This window comes from Salvelinus fontinalis, chromosome 16, assembly GCF_029448725.1.
Source record: "Salvelinus fontinalis isolate EN_2023a chromosome 16, ASM2944872v1, whole genome shotgun sequence".
Lineage (NCBI taxonomy): Eukaryota > Metazoa > Chordata > Actinopteri > Salmoniformes > Salmonidae > Salvelinus > Salvelinus fontinalis.
Window position 1 is genome coordinate 43728469 of NC_074680.1, and position 17863 is coordinate 43746331.

The window sequence follows — 17863 nt, forward strand, 5'->3', positions numbered from 1 at the left end:
GTTAGTGGGACCACGTTTGGGATACCCTCCTCTAATGTACTACACAGCACTGATTGTATGGTAGTATGCTAGCAGATACCCATAGACTTCCAGTCATTGCGCTAACGCTAGTTAGCATTGGCTGGGGAAACTACCTCTAACTTCCTTCATACTGGACACAGAGCCATAACAATGGTATCAATGAGTTGATTTGACTCTGGGAAAGTAGATACAGGGCATCAATGCCAAAATCCCGAGGTATCCCTTTAATATGAACTTTAAAGTACTATAAAGCACTGATTGCATGGTAGCGTTCACTGTTATTATGAGTTTGTGACCTCTCAATCTATATCTGGACAGAATCTTCCAAAACCCAAACACACATGCAGAAACGTACACATACCCCTCTGCCTAATATTTTAACAAATTCTGTCAGAATGGGGGACGAGAGTCAGGGGTTTGGATTCCTTTAAATTAATAAGAAATGTATGACATTCCTATTTGTTTGTTGACTTGGATCCCCATTAGCTTTTGTAGAAGCAGTAGCTACTCTTCCTGGGGTCCACAAAAAAAAACACAAAACATGACAAGTAACAAAACACTGTTACAATACTAGACAAGGACAGTCACACAAATGTAAAATAAAATGATGTACAAACATTACAACTAAAAAATAATACAAACGTTACAACTAAAAAATAATGTGTGTTAGAGTGTGTCTTTGTGTGCATGTGTTTGTGTGTCCCCTCACAGTCGCCGCCGTTCCATGAGTTGTTTTTTAGTTCGTTTTTTGCTTGTGGGGTATGTATTGGCTGTCTGAGATGAATGTTATTTGATTATAAAAACAATATGGAATTTTTCGCCACAGTAATATTTCTCAGAAGAAGATAACCAGTTAATCTCTCATCAACTCTCAACCAGGAAAGACTGGTAAACATACTGTTGATGTTAGTTCTGTATGTGAGGTTAAGGCGTGCTGCTCTGCTTGGAGCCAGCTGCAGCTTTGCTAGGTTATTCTTTGCTGCACTTGACCATTTAACCAGACAGAAATCGAGATAGGACAAGACCAGAGCCTGAACAACTAGTGCAGTTGATTTTGTGTTTTGTCAGGGTGCTGGAGGAGTGGAGAGTGGAGAGGAGGACATGCTGAGAGTTAGTTAGGGAGCTCTGAATGGAGAGGAGAGTAGTGGAGAGGAGAGGAGGACATGCTGGGAGTTAGTTAGGGAGGTCTGAATGGAGAGGAGAAGAGTGGAGAGGTGTGGAGAGGAGGACATGCTGGGAGTTAGTTATGGAGCTCTGAAATGAGAGGAGAGGAGTGGAGAGGAGGACATGCTGAGAGTTAGTTAGGGAGCTCTGAATGGAGAGGAGAGGAGTGGACAGGAGGACATGCTGGGAGTTAGTTATGGAGCTCTGAATGGAGAGGGGAAGAGTGGAGAGGAGGACATGCTGGGAGTTAGTTAAGGAGCTCTGAATGGAGTGGAGAGGAGTGGAGAGGAGGACCTCCTGAGAGTTAGTTAGGGAGCTCTGAATGGAGAGGAGAGGAGGACATGCTGGGAGTTAGTTAGGGAGCTCTGAAAGGAGAGGAGAGGAGTGGAGAGGAGGACATGCTGAGAGTTAGTTAGGGAGCTCTGAATGGAGAGGAGAGGAGGACATGCTGGGAGTTAGTTAGGGAGCTCTGAAAGGAGAGGAGAGGAGTGGAGAGGAGGACATGCTGAGAGTTAGTTTTGGAGCTCTGAATGGAGAGGAGAAGAGTGGAGAGGAGTGGAGAGGAGGACATGCTGAGAGTTAGTTAGGGAGCTCTGAACGGAGAGGAGAGGAGTGGAGAGGAGTGGAGAGGAGAGGAGGACATGCTGAGAGTTAGTTATGGAGCTCTGAATGGAGAGGAGAGGAGTGGAGAGGAGGACATGCTGAGAGTTAGTTAGGGAGCTCTGAACGGAGAGGAGAGGAGTGGAGAGGAGTGGAGAGGAGAGGAGGACATGCTGAGAGTTAGTTATGGAGCTCTGAATGGAGAGGAGAGGAGTGGAGAGGAGTGGAGAGGAGGACATGCTGGGAGTTAGTTAGGGAGCTCTGAATGGAGAGGAGAGGAGTGGAGAGGAGGACCTCCTGAGAGTTAGTTAGGGAGCTCTGAATGGAGAGGAGAGGAGTGGAGAGGAGTGGAGAGGAGGACATGCTGGGAGTTAGTTAGGGAGCTCTGAAAGGAGAGGAGAGGAGTGGAGAGGAGTGGAGAGGAGAGGAGTGGAGAGGAGGACATGCTGAGAGTTAGTTAGGGAGCTCTGAATGGAGAGGAGAGGAGTGGAGAGGAGAGGAGTGGAGAGGCGGACATGCTGAGAGTTAGTTAGGGAGCTCTGAATGGAGAGGAGAGGAGTGGAGAGGAGTGGAGAGGAGGACATGCTGGGAGTTAGTTAGGGAGCTCTGAATGGAGAGGAGAGGAGTGGAGAGGAGGACCTCCTGAGAGTTAGTTAGGGAGCTTTGAATGGAGAGGAGAGGAGTGGAGAGGAGGACATGCTGGGAGTTAGTTAAGAAGCATTGAATGGAGTGGAGAGTAGTGGAGAGGAGTGGAGTAGAGAGGAGGACATGCTGAGCGTTAGTTAGGGAGCTCTGAATGGAGAGGAGAAGAGTGGAGAGGAGGACATGCTGGGAGTTAGTTAAGAAGCATTGAATGGAGTGGAGAGTAGTGGAGAGGAGTGGAGAGGAGTGGAGAGGAGGACATCCTGGGAGTTAGTTAAGAAGCATTGAATTTAGTGGAGGAGGACTTCCTGGGGAAGTGTTCTGATGACAGGCACAGCTACACAGACAAGAGTACTGAGCAACACATTACTTATTACCACATTCCCTCATGAATAGTTATTCAAACGGAAACACACGCCATAATCTACAGATGGCCCCACACTCCGTAATTAAAAGGGCAACACACTCCGTAATTTATGTTGCCTGCAGTTATGGCAAATGTCCCAATTTGCCTTGGAGGTTACATTGAGTCGTACAATTAAACTCCACAAAATGAATGAGTGTGGAATTATCTGGTTTACCCTAATCAGTGGCGATCCGTCAGTTTGTTTTGCATGTTATTTTTGCATTAATACGTGTCACATATCAGTTTGCAAACAATGTAAAAAACATTTTCTTTTAAATAACGCTGTATACAAACATGGTCTCTTTTTTGCTTTCTTGAGTAAAGCAGCTCCAAAATGTAGGTGTTTCAGCCTAGCTCAGTGATTTCTGTGGTGGTGGTGGGGCAGCCAGTGGAACATACGGAGCGTAGGGATTGGTAATGTTCTCTAGTTGCGCTGTGATTGGCTCAGTGTTCTTTCACTCATGGAGACAGTACGTCACTGCCAAATCTAAGGGTAGAGCTCGACAATTGAAGCCCCTTGGGTGCTGCCATAGAGTTACATTAGAAGTGCCCATCCAAGAAGGCTCAAGGTCATTGGCCACAGATAAAATTACATCAAATCAGGTTACAGTAGCTTTGATTGGACTGCTGTCAACATACACTACAGTTCAAAAGTTTGGGGTCCCTTAGAAATGTCCTTGTTTTTGAAAGAAAAGCAACTGTTTTGTCCATTAAAATAACATCAAATTGATCAGAAATACAGTGTAGACATTGCTAATGTTGTAAATGACTATTGTAGCTGGAAACGGCAGATTTTTTTATGGAATATCTACATAGGTGTACAGAGGCCCATTATCAGCAACCATCACTCCTGTGTTCCAATGGCACATTGTGTTAGCTAATCCAAGTTTATCATTTTAAAAGGCTAATTTATCATTAGAAAAACATTTTGCAATTATGTTAGTACAGCTGAAAACTGTTGTGGTGATTAAAGAAGCAATGAAACTGGCCTTCTTTAGACTAGTTGATTATCTGGAGCATGAGCATTTGTGGGTTCGATTACAGGCTCAAAATGGCCAGAAACAAAGCACTTTCTTCTGAAACTCGTCAGTCTATTCTTGTTCTGAGATATGAAAGCTATTCCATGCGAGAAATTGAATAGAAACTGAAGATCTGGTACAACGCTGTGTACTACTCCCTTTTACAGAACAAACTTTTGAACGGTAGCGTACATGTCAACATCATACTTTCAAAATCATACCTAGCAAGCTATTGGCAAATCCTTTTCAATCCATGTCATACGAAAATAAATTATGGAGAGAAATTATAGATAAAACGTATCAATCCTCATTGGCCATTGGACATAAACATTACACAACAAGTTGGAAATCGCAAATTCAACAATCAGTGATTTGGATGGAATCAGTGGCTAACTGCAAGCATTGCAAAGCAATCACTAGCCTGCTATTCAATGGAGTGGATGTGTTGTCCAGGTCTGGGTTTAAGGGTCTCTTTTCCAAGCTTAAAAGGATAAACATTCAACATTGGCCATGCTGTCAATCCAGCATGACTTCTCTTCAAAACAAATGGAAACTCAGAACTGGGAAATCTCAGACAGTGAGTTCAAGACAACTGGGAACTACAAAAATAACGAGCTCTGACTGGGAAAACAAGTTTTGAACGCTCATCCAACTCAGAATTCCAAGTCGGGAACTCTGGCCTCTTTCTAGAGCTTCGACCTGAAGATTACTGAAGACATCATGAGTCGACTCTGTTTTTTTCCGAGTTCCCAGTTGTCTTGAAAACACCATATAGTCAGAGAATGCCAGACTTTATGACAAAGTTTTATGACAAAATTTGCCCACGATTGACCGCCGCGCCACTTTCCTGTTCAAGTGAGCACAGAACAAGAAGGTGAATCCAAAAATGTATTGTATGCTGCTGCATAAATGATGTAATATGCCAGGGAGATATGTATACTGTAGCTAAGAAAGTAATACTAAGTGTATGTTGTGTAGTAAGCTGTTAGTAGCCCATGTGCCTCACCCTAATAATTGTGTTCCTTTTTCCATTCATAATTTAGCCTACGGTTCTGACTTGGTGCAGCCTATAGCCTGTTTTAGAGAAATGTCATCATTGAATATTGTAAGCGCTTTCATTGTCTGCTTATATACCCCAATATTTATCCTACGGTTTTGACTTGGTTTACAGGGAGAACACAACACTTCAAAAGTGCTGAACAAATAGTTATATTGACTACGTCCATCCTAGCTCGCTCATTAATGTCTTAATCGAAAATACGGATTGCCTCTTATCCGCTTGTCGTCCCCTTATGCCATAGTTTGTACATCTCAACTGTCAGTAGAAACCACATTTATAAGCAAGTCGGCCATATCATCTTTGTTTTTTTTAAAAGCAGTAATTGAGGCTGAATGAACTGTTACGCTGCCAGACAAGGCTCCGATGATAGCCAGGTGTAACAGTGGTAAGGTGTTGGAACTGCTGTTTGGCTGTTTTGTTGTTCAGTTGTGTAGTGGCTTTGCTGGCATGCATCACTCTTTTTTCATTTTTTTTTTGGGGGGGGGGGGGTTTCCCCGCCAAGATTTACTAGCTAAAATCGCCACTGACCCTAATGACTAGATATTTTGAATGGTAATGAATAGTCTAACAAATGCATGAATGAATGGATTTTAGAGAATAGGTTACACTCTTAGAAAAAAAGGTTCTGGATATAACCAAAGGGTTATATTGCTTGGTTCATATATGGCAGCCCAAAGGTTCTATATAGAACCTTTTTGCCAGGTTCTTTGATCAGAACCCGAGGGGTTCGTATTCACTGAACCAAAATTGGTTCCATATAGAACCCTTGGGTTCGATTATAGAACCCTTGGGTTCGATTATAGAGTTCTATGTTGAACCCATTTTTGTTCTATATAGAACCTTTAGGGCTGCCATATATGAAGCAAGCTGTAACGGTTGCTCTCCTCCTCTTCGTCTGAAGAGGAGTAGGGATCGGACCAAAACGCAGCGTTGTATGAAGACATAATGAATTTATTAAACAAGATCGAACACTGACACGAAATACACTTGAATAACTACAAAACAACAAAACGACGTAGACCGACCTGAAAATAAGAACTTCACATAAACACGAAGAACGAACGAACAGGTACAGACTAACGAAACAGTCCCGTGTGGTGCGACATACACAGACACAGAAACAATCACCCACAAACAAACAGTGAGAACAGCCGACCTTAATATGGTTCTCAATCAGAGGAAACGTCAAACACCTGCCTCTAATTGAGAACCATATCAGGCAACACATTTAACCCAACATAGAAACACATAACATAGAATGCCCACCCCAATTCACGCCCTGACCAACTAAACACATACAAAAACAAGGAAAACAGGTCAGGAACGTGACACAAGCATTTAACCCTTTTTGGTTCTAGCCAGAACCTTTTTTTCTAAGAGTGTATCAGGAACTTAATAGAGGTATATCAATGGAAATATTTGGAAGTCACTAAATAGTGTGTCATGTATAATGACTTAGGTCTAGTGTTCTATGCCACTACCTTTGTGATGCTACCTGTACACGGATTATTATTTATTTTTAGGAATTTGATTTTAACCTCTTATCATGGAACCCAATGGTCCTTCAGATGAGAACATACAGTTGAAGTCGGAAGATTACATACACCTTAGCCAAATACATTTAAACTCAGTTTTTCACAATTCTTGACATTTAATCCTAGTAAAAATTCCCTGTTTTAGGTCAGTTAGGATCACCACTTTATTTTAAGAGTGTGAAATGTCAGAATAATAGTTGAGAGAAGGATTTATTTCAGCTTTTATTTCTTTCATCACATTCCCAGTGGGTCAGAAGTTTACATACACTCAATTAGTATTTGGTAGTATTGCCTTTAAATTGTTTAACTTGGGTCAAACGTTTCAGGTAGACTTCCACAAGCTTCCCATAATAAGTTGGGTGAATTTTGGCCCATTCCTCCTAACAGAGCTGGTGTAAATGAGTCAGGTTTGTAGGTCTTCTTGCTCGCACACGCTTTTTCAGTTCTGCCCAGAAATTTTCTATAGGGTTGAGGTCAGGGCTTTGTGATGGCCACTCCAATATGTTGACTTTGTTGTCCTTAAGCCATTTTGCCACAACTTTGGAAGTATGCTTGGGGTCATTGTCCATCTGGAAGACCCATTTGTGACCAAGCTTTAACTTCCTGACTGCTGTCTTGAGGTGTTGCTTCAATAAATCGACATAATTTCCCCTCCTGATGATGCCATCCATTTTGTGAAGTGCACCAGTCCCTCCTGCAGCAAAGCTCCCCCACAACATGATGCTGCCACCCCAATGCTTCACGGTTGGGATGGTGTTCTTCGGCTTGCAAGCGTCCCCCTTTTTCCTCCAAACATAACAATGGTCATTATGGCCAAACAGTTTCAATTTTTTTTTTATCAGACCAGAGGACATTTCTCCAAAAAGTATGATCTTTGTCCTCATGTGCAGTTGCAAACCGTAGTCTGGCTTTTTTATGGCGGTTTTGGAGCAGTGGCTTCTTCCTTGCTGAGCGGCCTGTCAGGTTATGTCGATATAGGATTCGTTTTACTGTGGATATATAGACTTTTGTACCTGTTTCCTCCAGCATCTTCACAAGGTCCTTTGTTTTTGTTCTGGGATTGATTTGCACTTTTCGCACCAAAGTACGTACATCTCTAGCAGACAGAACGTGTCTCTTTCCTGAGCGGTATGATGGCTGCGTGGTCCCATGGTGTTTATCCTCTCTAGGGTATGTGGGACGCTACCGTCCCACCTGGCCAACATCCAGTGAAATTGCAGAGCGCCAAATTCAAAAAACAGAAATACTCAATAAAAATCAGGGTTTGGGAACCTTTTAGAGTTTTCTATCCAAATCTACCAATTATATGCATATCCTAGTTTCTGGGCCTGAGTAACAGGCAGTTTACTTTGGACACACTTTTAATCCGGATGTCAAAATACTGCCCCCTACCCCAGAGCGATTAAACTTGCGTACTATTGTAGTACAGATGAATGTGGTACCTTCAGGCGTTTGGAAATTGCTCCCAAGGATGAACCAGACTTGTGGAGGTCTACAATTTTTTTCTGAGGTCTCGGCTCATCTCTTTTGATTTTCCCATGATATCAAGCAAAGAGGCACTGAGTTTGAAGGTTGACCTTGAAATACATCCACAGGTACACCCCCAATTGACTCAAATGATGTCAGCCTATCAGAAGCTTCTAAAGCCATGACATAATTTTCTGGATTTTTCCAAGCTGTTTAAAGGCACAGTCAATTTAGTGTATGTAAACTTCCGACCAACTGGAATTGTTATATAGTGAATTATAAGTGAAATAATCTGTCTGTAAACAATTGTTGGACAAATTACTTGTGTCATGCACAAAGTAGATATCCTAACCGACTTGCCAAAACTATATATTGTTAACAAGAAATTTGTGGAGTGGTTGAAAAACAAGTTTTAATGACTCCAACCTAAGTTTATGTAAACTTCCGACTTCAACTGTATATTCTGTGCAGAAAGTAGGATTGCAACTGGAAAGTAAGTGTATGTAATCAACTTCCCAGTCTCTTTTCCACAGAGACTTTTTCAAAGACATCCCTAGCTAAACACACCTAACTCCTCAGTTATTTTTCAAGAACACTCATCCGTTTGTCCAAGAGCAGATACTGTATACCGGTGCTGCGGTCAGATAAGTGACAGTAAATATAGACGATGTTCTCATTCGGGAGTTGAATTAGCCCAACATGTTCCCAGACACTGATCTAATGTCAATGTAGAATTTCCGCTGACCTCAATTTGGGGAGTTTACGCTGGTCCTAGATCTGTGCAAAATATGCGTATGTGCTGGATATGTAGCCTAGGGAGGGGTCGGGCAACGCACTAAAGGAGGGAGGGAAGAAGGAGAGAGAAGGGGAACTTGGTCAGGGGGAGCATAGTCATTCCAATTCTGCTGCGCTTGAAACTCCAGCTTCCTTCTTTGCTTCGCAATAACTAACTTACTAAAAGCTTAAACTTTTTCTCGGAAACTGTAGCTTATTTGAACGTCGGGAAAAACAACAGCAGGCTCACAGATCCGCCTCGGAGTGTCTTGGCACATTTACAAGAATTATAAAGTGAATAGCAGCTGCTTTTGGACATCATTGAAAGCAATATAAGTGCTATCAATCAGAGGACTATAGTATCAATGTTGAAGTGAAGACGGGTTGGAGATACTGTCTCACATCCCGCTGTAGCCTAACTATGGGTCGATAGTATGGACTTACCCGACTCTGGAGAGGGACAGTGCATCACGGCTGATCGGAATTTACTTCTCCGCTATTCGTGTGGAATAAAAGTTCATTAACAAACGGGAGGATTATTTAAGAGTTTCACTTAAAAGTTAGGTTTTGTTGTTTCGTGTGGAGGAATGGCGGGACCAGTTATGTTTATTTTCCTGTGGGTATTGACATGGTTCGGGGAAGTTCGGGGTGCTTCGTACCCACAGCGGTATAATCTCTACTCCGGACAGACCCAGGCGCTGCCACAGAACGGCGTCCGGGCGGCAAGCAGACACAGGTAATACACACACAAAGACACACAGACACAAACAAACACACAACGCACTGACCTCACTCACTCTGATGTCAAACGGTATACCAAACATCTGGGAGAAGCTGATGCTGATGCATTGACTATGTCAAAGCTGATTACTCAGCGAAGGATGCCAACTTGGTGAAAGGAGCAGGCTAAACATGTGTGTCTCATTTGAAGTGCAGGTGTAACACGATAAAGGAAACCAGTGTTAAAAAAACATTAGTTTGTGTTTAAATGACCCAGACCCGTTATTCTCTAAGAAACTGGACTATTATATGTTTTACTACTAAGGCACTCCTTTCTTTTCTCTCCCATGTTGTCTAAACTATAAACATCAAAGAGAGTTCGCTGGAATAGTCTCTGTCTCTCTGTCTCTCTGTCTCTCTGTCTCTCTGTCTCTCTGTCTCTCTGTCTCTCTGTCTCTCTGTCTCTCTCTCTCTCTCTCTCTCTCTCTCTCTCTCTCTCTCTCTCTCTCTCTCTCTCTCTCTCTCTCTCTCTCTCTCTCTCTCTCTCTCTCTCTCTCTCTCTCTCTTCAATTCAATTCAATTCAATTCAATTCAATTCAAGGGGCTTTATTGTCATGGGAAACATGTTTACATTGCCAAAGCAAGTGAAATTGATAATAAACAAAAGTGAAAGAAACAATGAAAAAATAACAGTGAACATTACACTCACAAAAGTTCCAAAAGAATAAAGACATTTCAAATGTCATATTATGTCTATATACACAGTTGTAATGATGTGCAAATAGTTATAGTACAAAAGGGAAATTAAATAAATGTAAAAATAGGTTATATTTACAATGGCGTTTGTTCTTCACTGGTTGCCCTTTTCTTGTGGCAACAGGTCACACATCTTGCTGCTGTGATGGCACATTGTGGTATTTCACCCAATATATATATATATATATAGGAGTTTATCAAATTTTGATTTGTTTTCGAATTCTTTGTGGGTCTGTGGAATCTGAGGGAAATATGTTTCTCTAATATGGTCATACATTTGGCAGGAGGTTAGGATGTACAGCTCTGTTTCCACAACATTTTGTGGGCATTGTGCACATTGCCTGTCTTCTCTTGAGAGCCAGATCTGACTACGGCATCCTTTCTCAATAGCAAGGCTTTGCCCACTGAGTCTGTACATAGTCAAAGTTTCCTTCATTTTGTGTCAGTCCCAGCTTGGCAAATGTGATGTTACCTACCCTTACCACCAGGGGGTGGCCTGTCAGGTAGTCCAGGATCCAGTTGCAGAGGGAGGTGTTTAGTCCCAGGGTCCTTAGCTTAGTGATGATCTTTGAGGGCACTGTGCTGTTGAACGCTGAGCTGTAGTCAATGAATAGCATTCTCACATAAGTGTTCCTCTTGTCCAGGTGGGAAAGGGCAGTGTGGAGCGCAGAGGATATTGTGTCGTCCGTGGATCTATTGGGGCGGGTAGTTGGTCCAGTGTTTCTGATGGTGTTGACGTGAGCCATGACCAGCCTTTCAAAGCACGTCATGACTACAGACGTGTGTGCCACGTGTCAGTAGTCTTTTAGGCAGCTTACCTTGGTGTTCTTGGGTACAGGGACTATAGTGGCCTGCTTTAAAGTTGTTGGTATTACAGACTCGGTCAGGGACAGGTTGAAAATGTCAGTGAAGACACTTGCCAGTTGGTCAGCGCATGCTCGGAGCACACGTCCTGGTAATCCATCTGGCCCGCGGCATTTTGAATGTTGACCTGCTTAAAGTTCTTACTCACATCGGCTACGGAGAGCGTGCATGCTTCAGTGTTTGCCTCAACGTGCGCATAGACGTTAATTAGCTCGTCTGGTAGGCTCGTGTCACTGGGCAGCTCGCGGCTGTGCTTCCCTTTGTAGTCCGTAATAGTTTGCAAGCCCTGCCACATCCGACGAGCTTCGGAGCCAGTGTTGTAGGATTCAATCGTAGTCCTGCATTGACACTTTGCCTGTTTAATGGTTCGTCGGAGGGCATTGCGGGATTTCTTATAAGCGTCAGAGTTGGAGTCCCGCTCCTTGAAAGCAGCAGCTCTGCCCTTTTGCTCAGTGAGGATGTTGTCTGTAATCCATGGCTTCTGGTTGGGGTGTGTACGTACGGTCACTGTGGGGACGATGTCATCGATGCACTTACTGATGAAGCCAGTGACTGATTTGGTGTACTCCTCAATGCCATCGGAAGAACCCTGGAACACATTCCAGTCTGTGCAAAACAGTCCTGTAGTTTAGCATCTGCGTCATCTGACCACATCCGTATTGAGCGAGTCACTGGTACTTCCTGCTTTAGTTTTTGCTTGTAAGCAGGAATCGGGAGGATAGAATTATGGTCAGATTTGCCAAGTGGAGGGCGAGGGATAGTTTTGTATATATCTCTGTGTGGAGTAAAGGTGGTCTAGAGTTTTTATCCCTCTGGTTGGACATGTAACCTGCTCGTAGAAATGAGGTAAAACGGATTAAAGTCCCCGGCCAATAGGAGCGCCGCCTCTGAATGAACATTTTCTTGTTTTCTAAAGGCCTTATACAGCTGGTTGAAGGCTATTCTTACTGAGTCTGTACATACTCAAAGCTTTCCTAAAGTTTGGGTCAGTCACAATGGTCAGGTATTCTAGCATTCTAGTTTGCGCAGTTTTTTGGTATTTTTTCCCCCAATGTGTCTAGTAATCATGATTTATCTCAATATTTTCATTCAAGACTCAATCATGGACACTATTACTGACAGTAGTGGTTGCTTTGCGTGATGTGTTGATGTCTCAACCTTCTTGCCCTTTGTGCTGTTGTCTGTGCCCAATAATGTTTGTACCATGTTGTGTTGCTACCATGCTGTGTTGTAATGTGTTGCTGCCTTGCTATGTTGTTGGCGTAGGTCTCTCTTCATGTAGTGGTGTGTTGTCTCTCTTGTCATGATGTGTGTTTTGTCCTACATTTACATCTTTTTTTTCTATTTACATTTTTTTAAATAAATAGCTTGCTTAGTGGACTCTTCTCCAGGTTAATCTCTCTGTAGGTGATGGCTTTGTTATGGAAGGTCTGTCTGTCTGTCTGTCTGTCTGTCTGTCTGTCTGTCTGTCTGTGTCTGTGTCTGTGTCTGTCTGTGTCTGTGTCTGTGTCTGTGTCTGTGTCTGTGTCTGTGTCTCTGTCTGTGTCTCTGTCTGTGTCTCTGTCTCTGTCTCTGTCTCTGTCTCTGTCTCTGTCTCTGTCTCTGTCTCTGTCTCTGTCTCTGTCTCTGTCTCTGTCTCTGTGTCTGTGTCGCTGAGAGTGAGACTAAATGTAACACAGATGAGCAGTCCTTCCCTCATCCAAATGTTCCATGAAAACAGCATCTCCCCTCACACTCACTGAGGGAGCTTACAGGAACTCTAGGGAGGAATCATAGTGTCTAGTAACACCAGTGAATCACACGTGCACACACTCACGCACACACTCACGCACACAAAGACACGCTCATCCACACGCTCACACTCACACACACACACACACACAAATCCTCTCTTTCGCTGTCCCTCGATGTCCCCACTCCCTCCCCCTTTCTCTCTCCATCCCTTTCAATTCAATGCGAGGGCTTTATTGGCATGGAAACAATTGGGGTCTCACACACACACACACACACACACACACACACACACACACACACACACACACACACACACACACACACACACACACACACACACACACACACACACACACACACACACACACACACACACACACACACACACACACACAACAACCCACATATATGTTTAGGTTATTGCCTGTTGGGTGTGGTGAAGCGTAAGGAAGAGTTCCTCCCAGCCATGACGTACTGTAGGAGTTCCCCGTCATCAGTAGGGGTTTCCCGTCATCAGTAGGAGTTCCCCCGTCATCAGTAGGAGTTCCCCCGTCATCAGTAGGAGTTCCCCCTTCATCAGTAGGAGTTCCCCCGTCATCAGCAGGAGTTCCCCCGTCATCAGTAGGGGTTCCCCCGTCATCAGTAGGGGTTCCCCCGTCATCAGTAGTGATTCCACCGTCATCAGTAGGGGTTCCACCGTCATCAGTAGGAGTTCCCCCGTCATCAGTAGGAGTTCCCCGTCATCAGTAGGAGTTCCCCCGTCATCAGTAGGGGTTCCCCGGTCATCAGTAGGGGTTCCCCGTCATCAGTAGGGGTTCCCCCGTCATCAGTAGGGGTTCCCCGTCATCAGTAGGGGTTCCCCGTCATCAGTAGGGGTTCCCCCGTCATCAGTAGTGATTCCACCGTCATCAGTAGGGGTTCCACCGTCATCAGTAGGGTTTCCCCCGTCATCAGTAGGGGTTCCCCCGTCATCAGTAGGGGTTCCCCCGTCATCAGTAGGGGTTCCCCCGTCATTAGTAGGAGTTCCCCCGGTCATCAGTAGGGGTTCCCCGTCATCAGTAGGGGTTCCCCCGGTCATCAGTAGGGGTTCCCCGTCATCAGTAGGGGTTCCCGGTCATCAGTAGGGGTTCCCCGGTCATCAGTAGGGGTTCCCCCGTCATCAGTAGGGGTTCCCCGGTCATCAGTAGGGGTTCCCCCGTCATCAGTAGGGGTTCCCCGTCATCAGTAGGGGTTCCCCCGTCATCAGTAGGGGTTCCCCGGTCATCAGTAGGAGTTCCCCTGTCATCAGTAGGAGTTCCCCCGTCATCAGTAGGAGTTCCCCCGTCATCAGTAGGAGTTCCCCCGTCATCAGTAGGAGTTCCCCCGTCATCAGTAGGGGTTCCCCCGTCATCAGTAGGGGTTCCCCCGTCATCAGTAGTGATTCCACCGTCATCAGTAGGGGTTCCACCGTCATCAGTAGGAGTTCCCCCGTCATCAGTAGGAGTTCCCCGTCATCAGTAGGAGTTCCCCCGTCATCAGTAGGGGTTCCCGGTCATCAGTAGGGGTTCCCCCGTCATCAGTAGGGGTTCCGCCGTCATCAGTAGTGATTCCACCGTCATCAGTAGGGGTTCCACCGTCATCAGTAGGAGTTCCCCCGTCATCAGTAGGAGTTCCCCCGTCATCAGTAGGGGTTCCCGGGTCCTTAGTAGGGGTTCCCCCGTCATCAGTAGGAGTTCCCCCGGTCATCAGTAGGGGTTCCCCGTCATCAGTAGGAGTTCCCCTGGTCATCAGTAGGGGTTCCCGGGTCATCAGTAGGGGTTCCCCGTCATCAGTAGGAGTTCCCCGTCATCAGTAGGGGTTCCCCGTCATCAGTAGGGGTTCCCCGGTCATCAGTAGGGGTTCCCCGTCATCAGTAGGGGTTCCCCCGTCATCAGTAGGGGTTCCCCGGTCATCAGTAGGGGTTCCCCCGTCATCAGTAGGGGTTCCCCGTCATCAGTAGGGGTTCCCCCGTCATCAGTAGGGGTTCCCCGGTCATCAGTAGGGGTTCCCCCGTCATCAGTATGGGTTCCACCGCCATCAGTAGGAGTTCCCCCTTCATCAGTAGGGGTTCCCCGTCATCAGTAGGGGTTCCTCGTCATCAGTAGGGGTTCCCCCGTCATCAGTAGGGGTTCCCGGGTCATCAGTAGGGGTTCCTCGTCATCAGTAGGGGTTCCCCGTCATCAGTAGGAGTTCCCCCGTCATCAGTAGGGATTCCCCCGGTCATCAGTAGGGGTTCCCCCTTCATCAGTAGGGGTTCCCCGTCATCAGTAGGGGTTCCCCTTCATCAGTAGGGGTTCCCCCGTCATCAGTAGGGGTTCCCCGTCATCAGTAGGGGTTCCTCGTCATCAGTAGGGGTTCCCCGTCATCAGTAGGAGTTCCCCCGGTCATCAGTAGGAGTTCCCCCGGTCATCAGTAGGGGTTCCTCGTCATCAGTAGGGGTTCCTCGTCATCAGTAGGGGTTCCCCGTCATCAGTAGGAGTTCCCCCGGTCATCAGTAGGAGTTCCCCCGGTCATCAGTAGGGGTTCCCCGTCATCAGTAGGGGTTCCCCCGTCATCAGTAGGGGTTCCCGGGTCATTAGTAGGGGTTCCTCGTCATCAGTAGGGGTTCCCCGGTCATCAGTAGGGGTTCCTCGTCATCAGTAGGGGTTCCCCGTCATCAGTAGGGGTTCCCGGGTCATCAGTAGGAGTTCCCCCGGTCATCAGTAGGGGTTCCCCGTCATCAGTAGGGGTTCCCCCGTCATCAGTAGGGGTTCCCGGGTCATTAGTAGGGGTTCCTCGTCATCAGTAGGGGTTCCCCGGTCATCAGTAGGGGTTCCTCGTCATCAGTAGGGGTTCCCCGTCATCAGTAGGGGTTCCCGGGTCATTAGTAGGGGTTCCCCCGTCATCAGTAGGAGTTCCCCCGTCATCAGTAGGAGTTCCCCGTCATCAGCAGGAGTTCCCCCATCATCAGTAGGGGTTCCCCGTCATCAGTAGGGGTTCCCCCGTCATCAGTAGTGATTCTACCGTCATCAGTAGGGGTTCCACCGTCATCAGTAGGAGTTCCCCCGTCATCAGTAGGAGTTCCCCCGTCATCAGCAGGAGTTCCCCCGTCATCAGTAGGGGTTCCCCCGTCATCAGTAGGGGTTCCCCCGTCATCAGTAGTGATTCCACCGTCATCAGTAGGGGTTCCACCGTCATCAGTAGGAGTTCCCCCGTCATCAGTAGGAGTTCCCCGTCATCAGTAGGAGTTCCCCCGTCATCAGTAGGGGTTCCCCGGTCATCAGTAGGGGTTCCCCGTCATCAGTAGGGGTTCCCCCGTCATCAGTAGGGGTTCCCCGTCATCAGTAGGGGTTCCCCGTCATCAGTAGGGGTTCCCCCGTCATCAGTAGGGGTTCCCCCGTCATCAGTAGTGATTCCACCGTCATCAGTAGGGGTTCCACCATCATCAGTAGGGTTTCCCCCGTCATCAGTAGGGTTTCCCCCGTCATCAGTAGGGGTTCCCCCGTCATCAGTAGGGGTTCCCCCGTCATCAGTAGGGGTTCCCCCGTCATTAGTAGGAGTTCCCCCGGTCATCAGTAGGGTTCCCCGTCATCAGTAGGGGTTCCCCCGGTCATCAGTAAGGGTTCCCCGTCATCAGTAGGGGTTCCCGGTCATCAGTAGGGGTTCCCCGGTCATCAGTAGGGGTTCCCCGTCATCAGTAGGGGTTCCCCCGTCATCAGTAGGGGTTCCCCGGTCATCAGTAGGGGTTCCCCCGTCATCAGTAGGGGTTCCCCGTCATCAGTAGGGGTTCCCCCGTCATCAGTAGGGGTTCCCCGGTCATCAGTAGGAGTTCCCCCGTCATCAGTAGGAGTTCCCCCGTCATCAGTAGGAGTTCCCCAGTCATCAGTAGGAGTTCCCCCGTCATCAGTAGGAGTTCCCCCGTCATCAGTAGGGGTTCCCCCGTCATCAGTAGGGGTTCCCCCGTCATCAGTAGTGATTCCACCGTCATCAGTAGGGGTTCCACCGTCATCAGTAGGAGTTCCCCCGTCATCAGTAGGAGTTCCCCGTCATCAGTAGGAGTTCCCCCGTCATCAGTAGGGGTTCCCGGTCATCAGTAGGGGTTCCCCCGTCATCAGTAGGGGTTCCCCCGTCATCAGTAGTGATTCCACCGTCATCAGTAGGGGTTCCACCGTCATCAGTAGGAGTTCCCCCGTCATCAGTAGGAGTTCCCCCGTCATCAGTAGGGGTTCCCGGGTCCTTAGTAGGGGTTCCCCCGTCATCAGTAGGAGTTCCCCCGGTCATCAGTAGGGGTTCCCCGTCATCAGTAGGAGTTCCCCTGGTCATCAGTAGGGGTTCCCGGGTCATTAGTAGGGGTTCCCCGTCATCAGTAGGAGTTCCCCGTCATCAGTAGGGATTCCCCGTCATCAGTAGGGGTTCCCCGGTCATCAGTAGGGGTTCCCCGTCATCAGTAGGGGTTCCCCGTCATCAGTAGGGGTTCCCGGTCATCAGTAGAGGTTCCCCGGTCATCAGTAGGGGTTCCCCGTCATCAGTAGGGGTTCCCCCGTCATCAGTAGGGGTTCCCCGGTCATCAGTAGGGGTTCCCACGTCATCAGTAGGGGTTCCCCGGTCATCAGTAGGGGTTCCCCCGTCATCAGTAGGGGTTCCCCGTCATCAGTAGGGGTTCCCCCGTCATCAGTAGGGGTTCCCCGGTCATCAGTAGGAGTTCCCCCGTCATCAGTAGGAGTTCCCCCGTCATCAGTAGGAGTTCCCCCGTCATCAGTAGGAGTTCTCCCGTCATCAGTAGGAGTTCTCCCGTCATCAGTAGGAGTTCCCCCGTCATCAGTAGGGGTTCCCCCGTCATCAGTAGGGGTTCCCCCGTCATCAGTAGTGATTCCACCGTCATCAGTAGGGGTTCCACCGTCATCAGTAGGAGTTCCCCCGTCATCAGTAGGAGTTCCCCGTCATCAGTAGGAGTTCCCCCGTCATCAGTAGGGGTTCCCGGTCATCAGTAGGGGTTCCCCCGTCATCAGTAGGGGTTCCCCCGTCATCAGTAGTGATTCCACCGTCATCAGTAGGGGTTCCACCGTCATCAGTAGGAGTTCCCCCGTCATCAGTAGGAGTTCCC

The 17863-nt window shown here is 47.2% G+C and overlaps 1 protein-coding gene across 2 annotated transcripts in view; it reads left to right on the top strand.

The window, feature by feature from the left end:
• Positions 1 to 8780: 8780 nt before the first annotated feature.
• LOC129813215 (EMILIN-1-like) overlaps positions 8781 to 17863 on the top strand; it is a 101010-nt gene continuing 91927 nt past the window's right edge. For both annotated transcript variants that reach the window (XM_055865495.1, XM_055865496.1), the window contains exon 1: positions 8781 to 9424. In XM_055865495.1, coding sequence (XP_055721470.1) covers positions 9276 to 9424 — 149 coding nt within the window. In that variant the 5' untranslated portion in view covers positions 8781 to 9275. The remainder of the gene's footprint in view (positions 9425 to 17863) is intronic.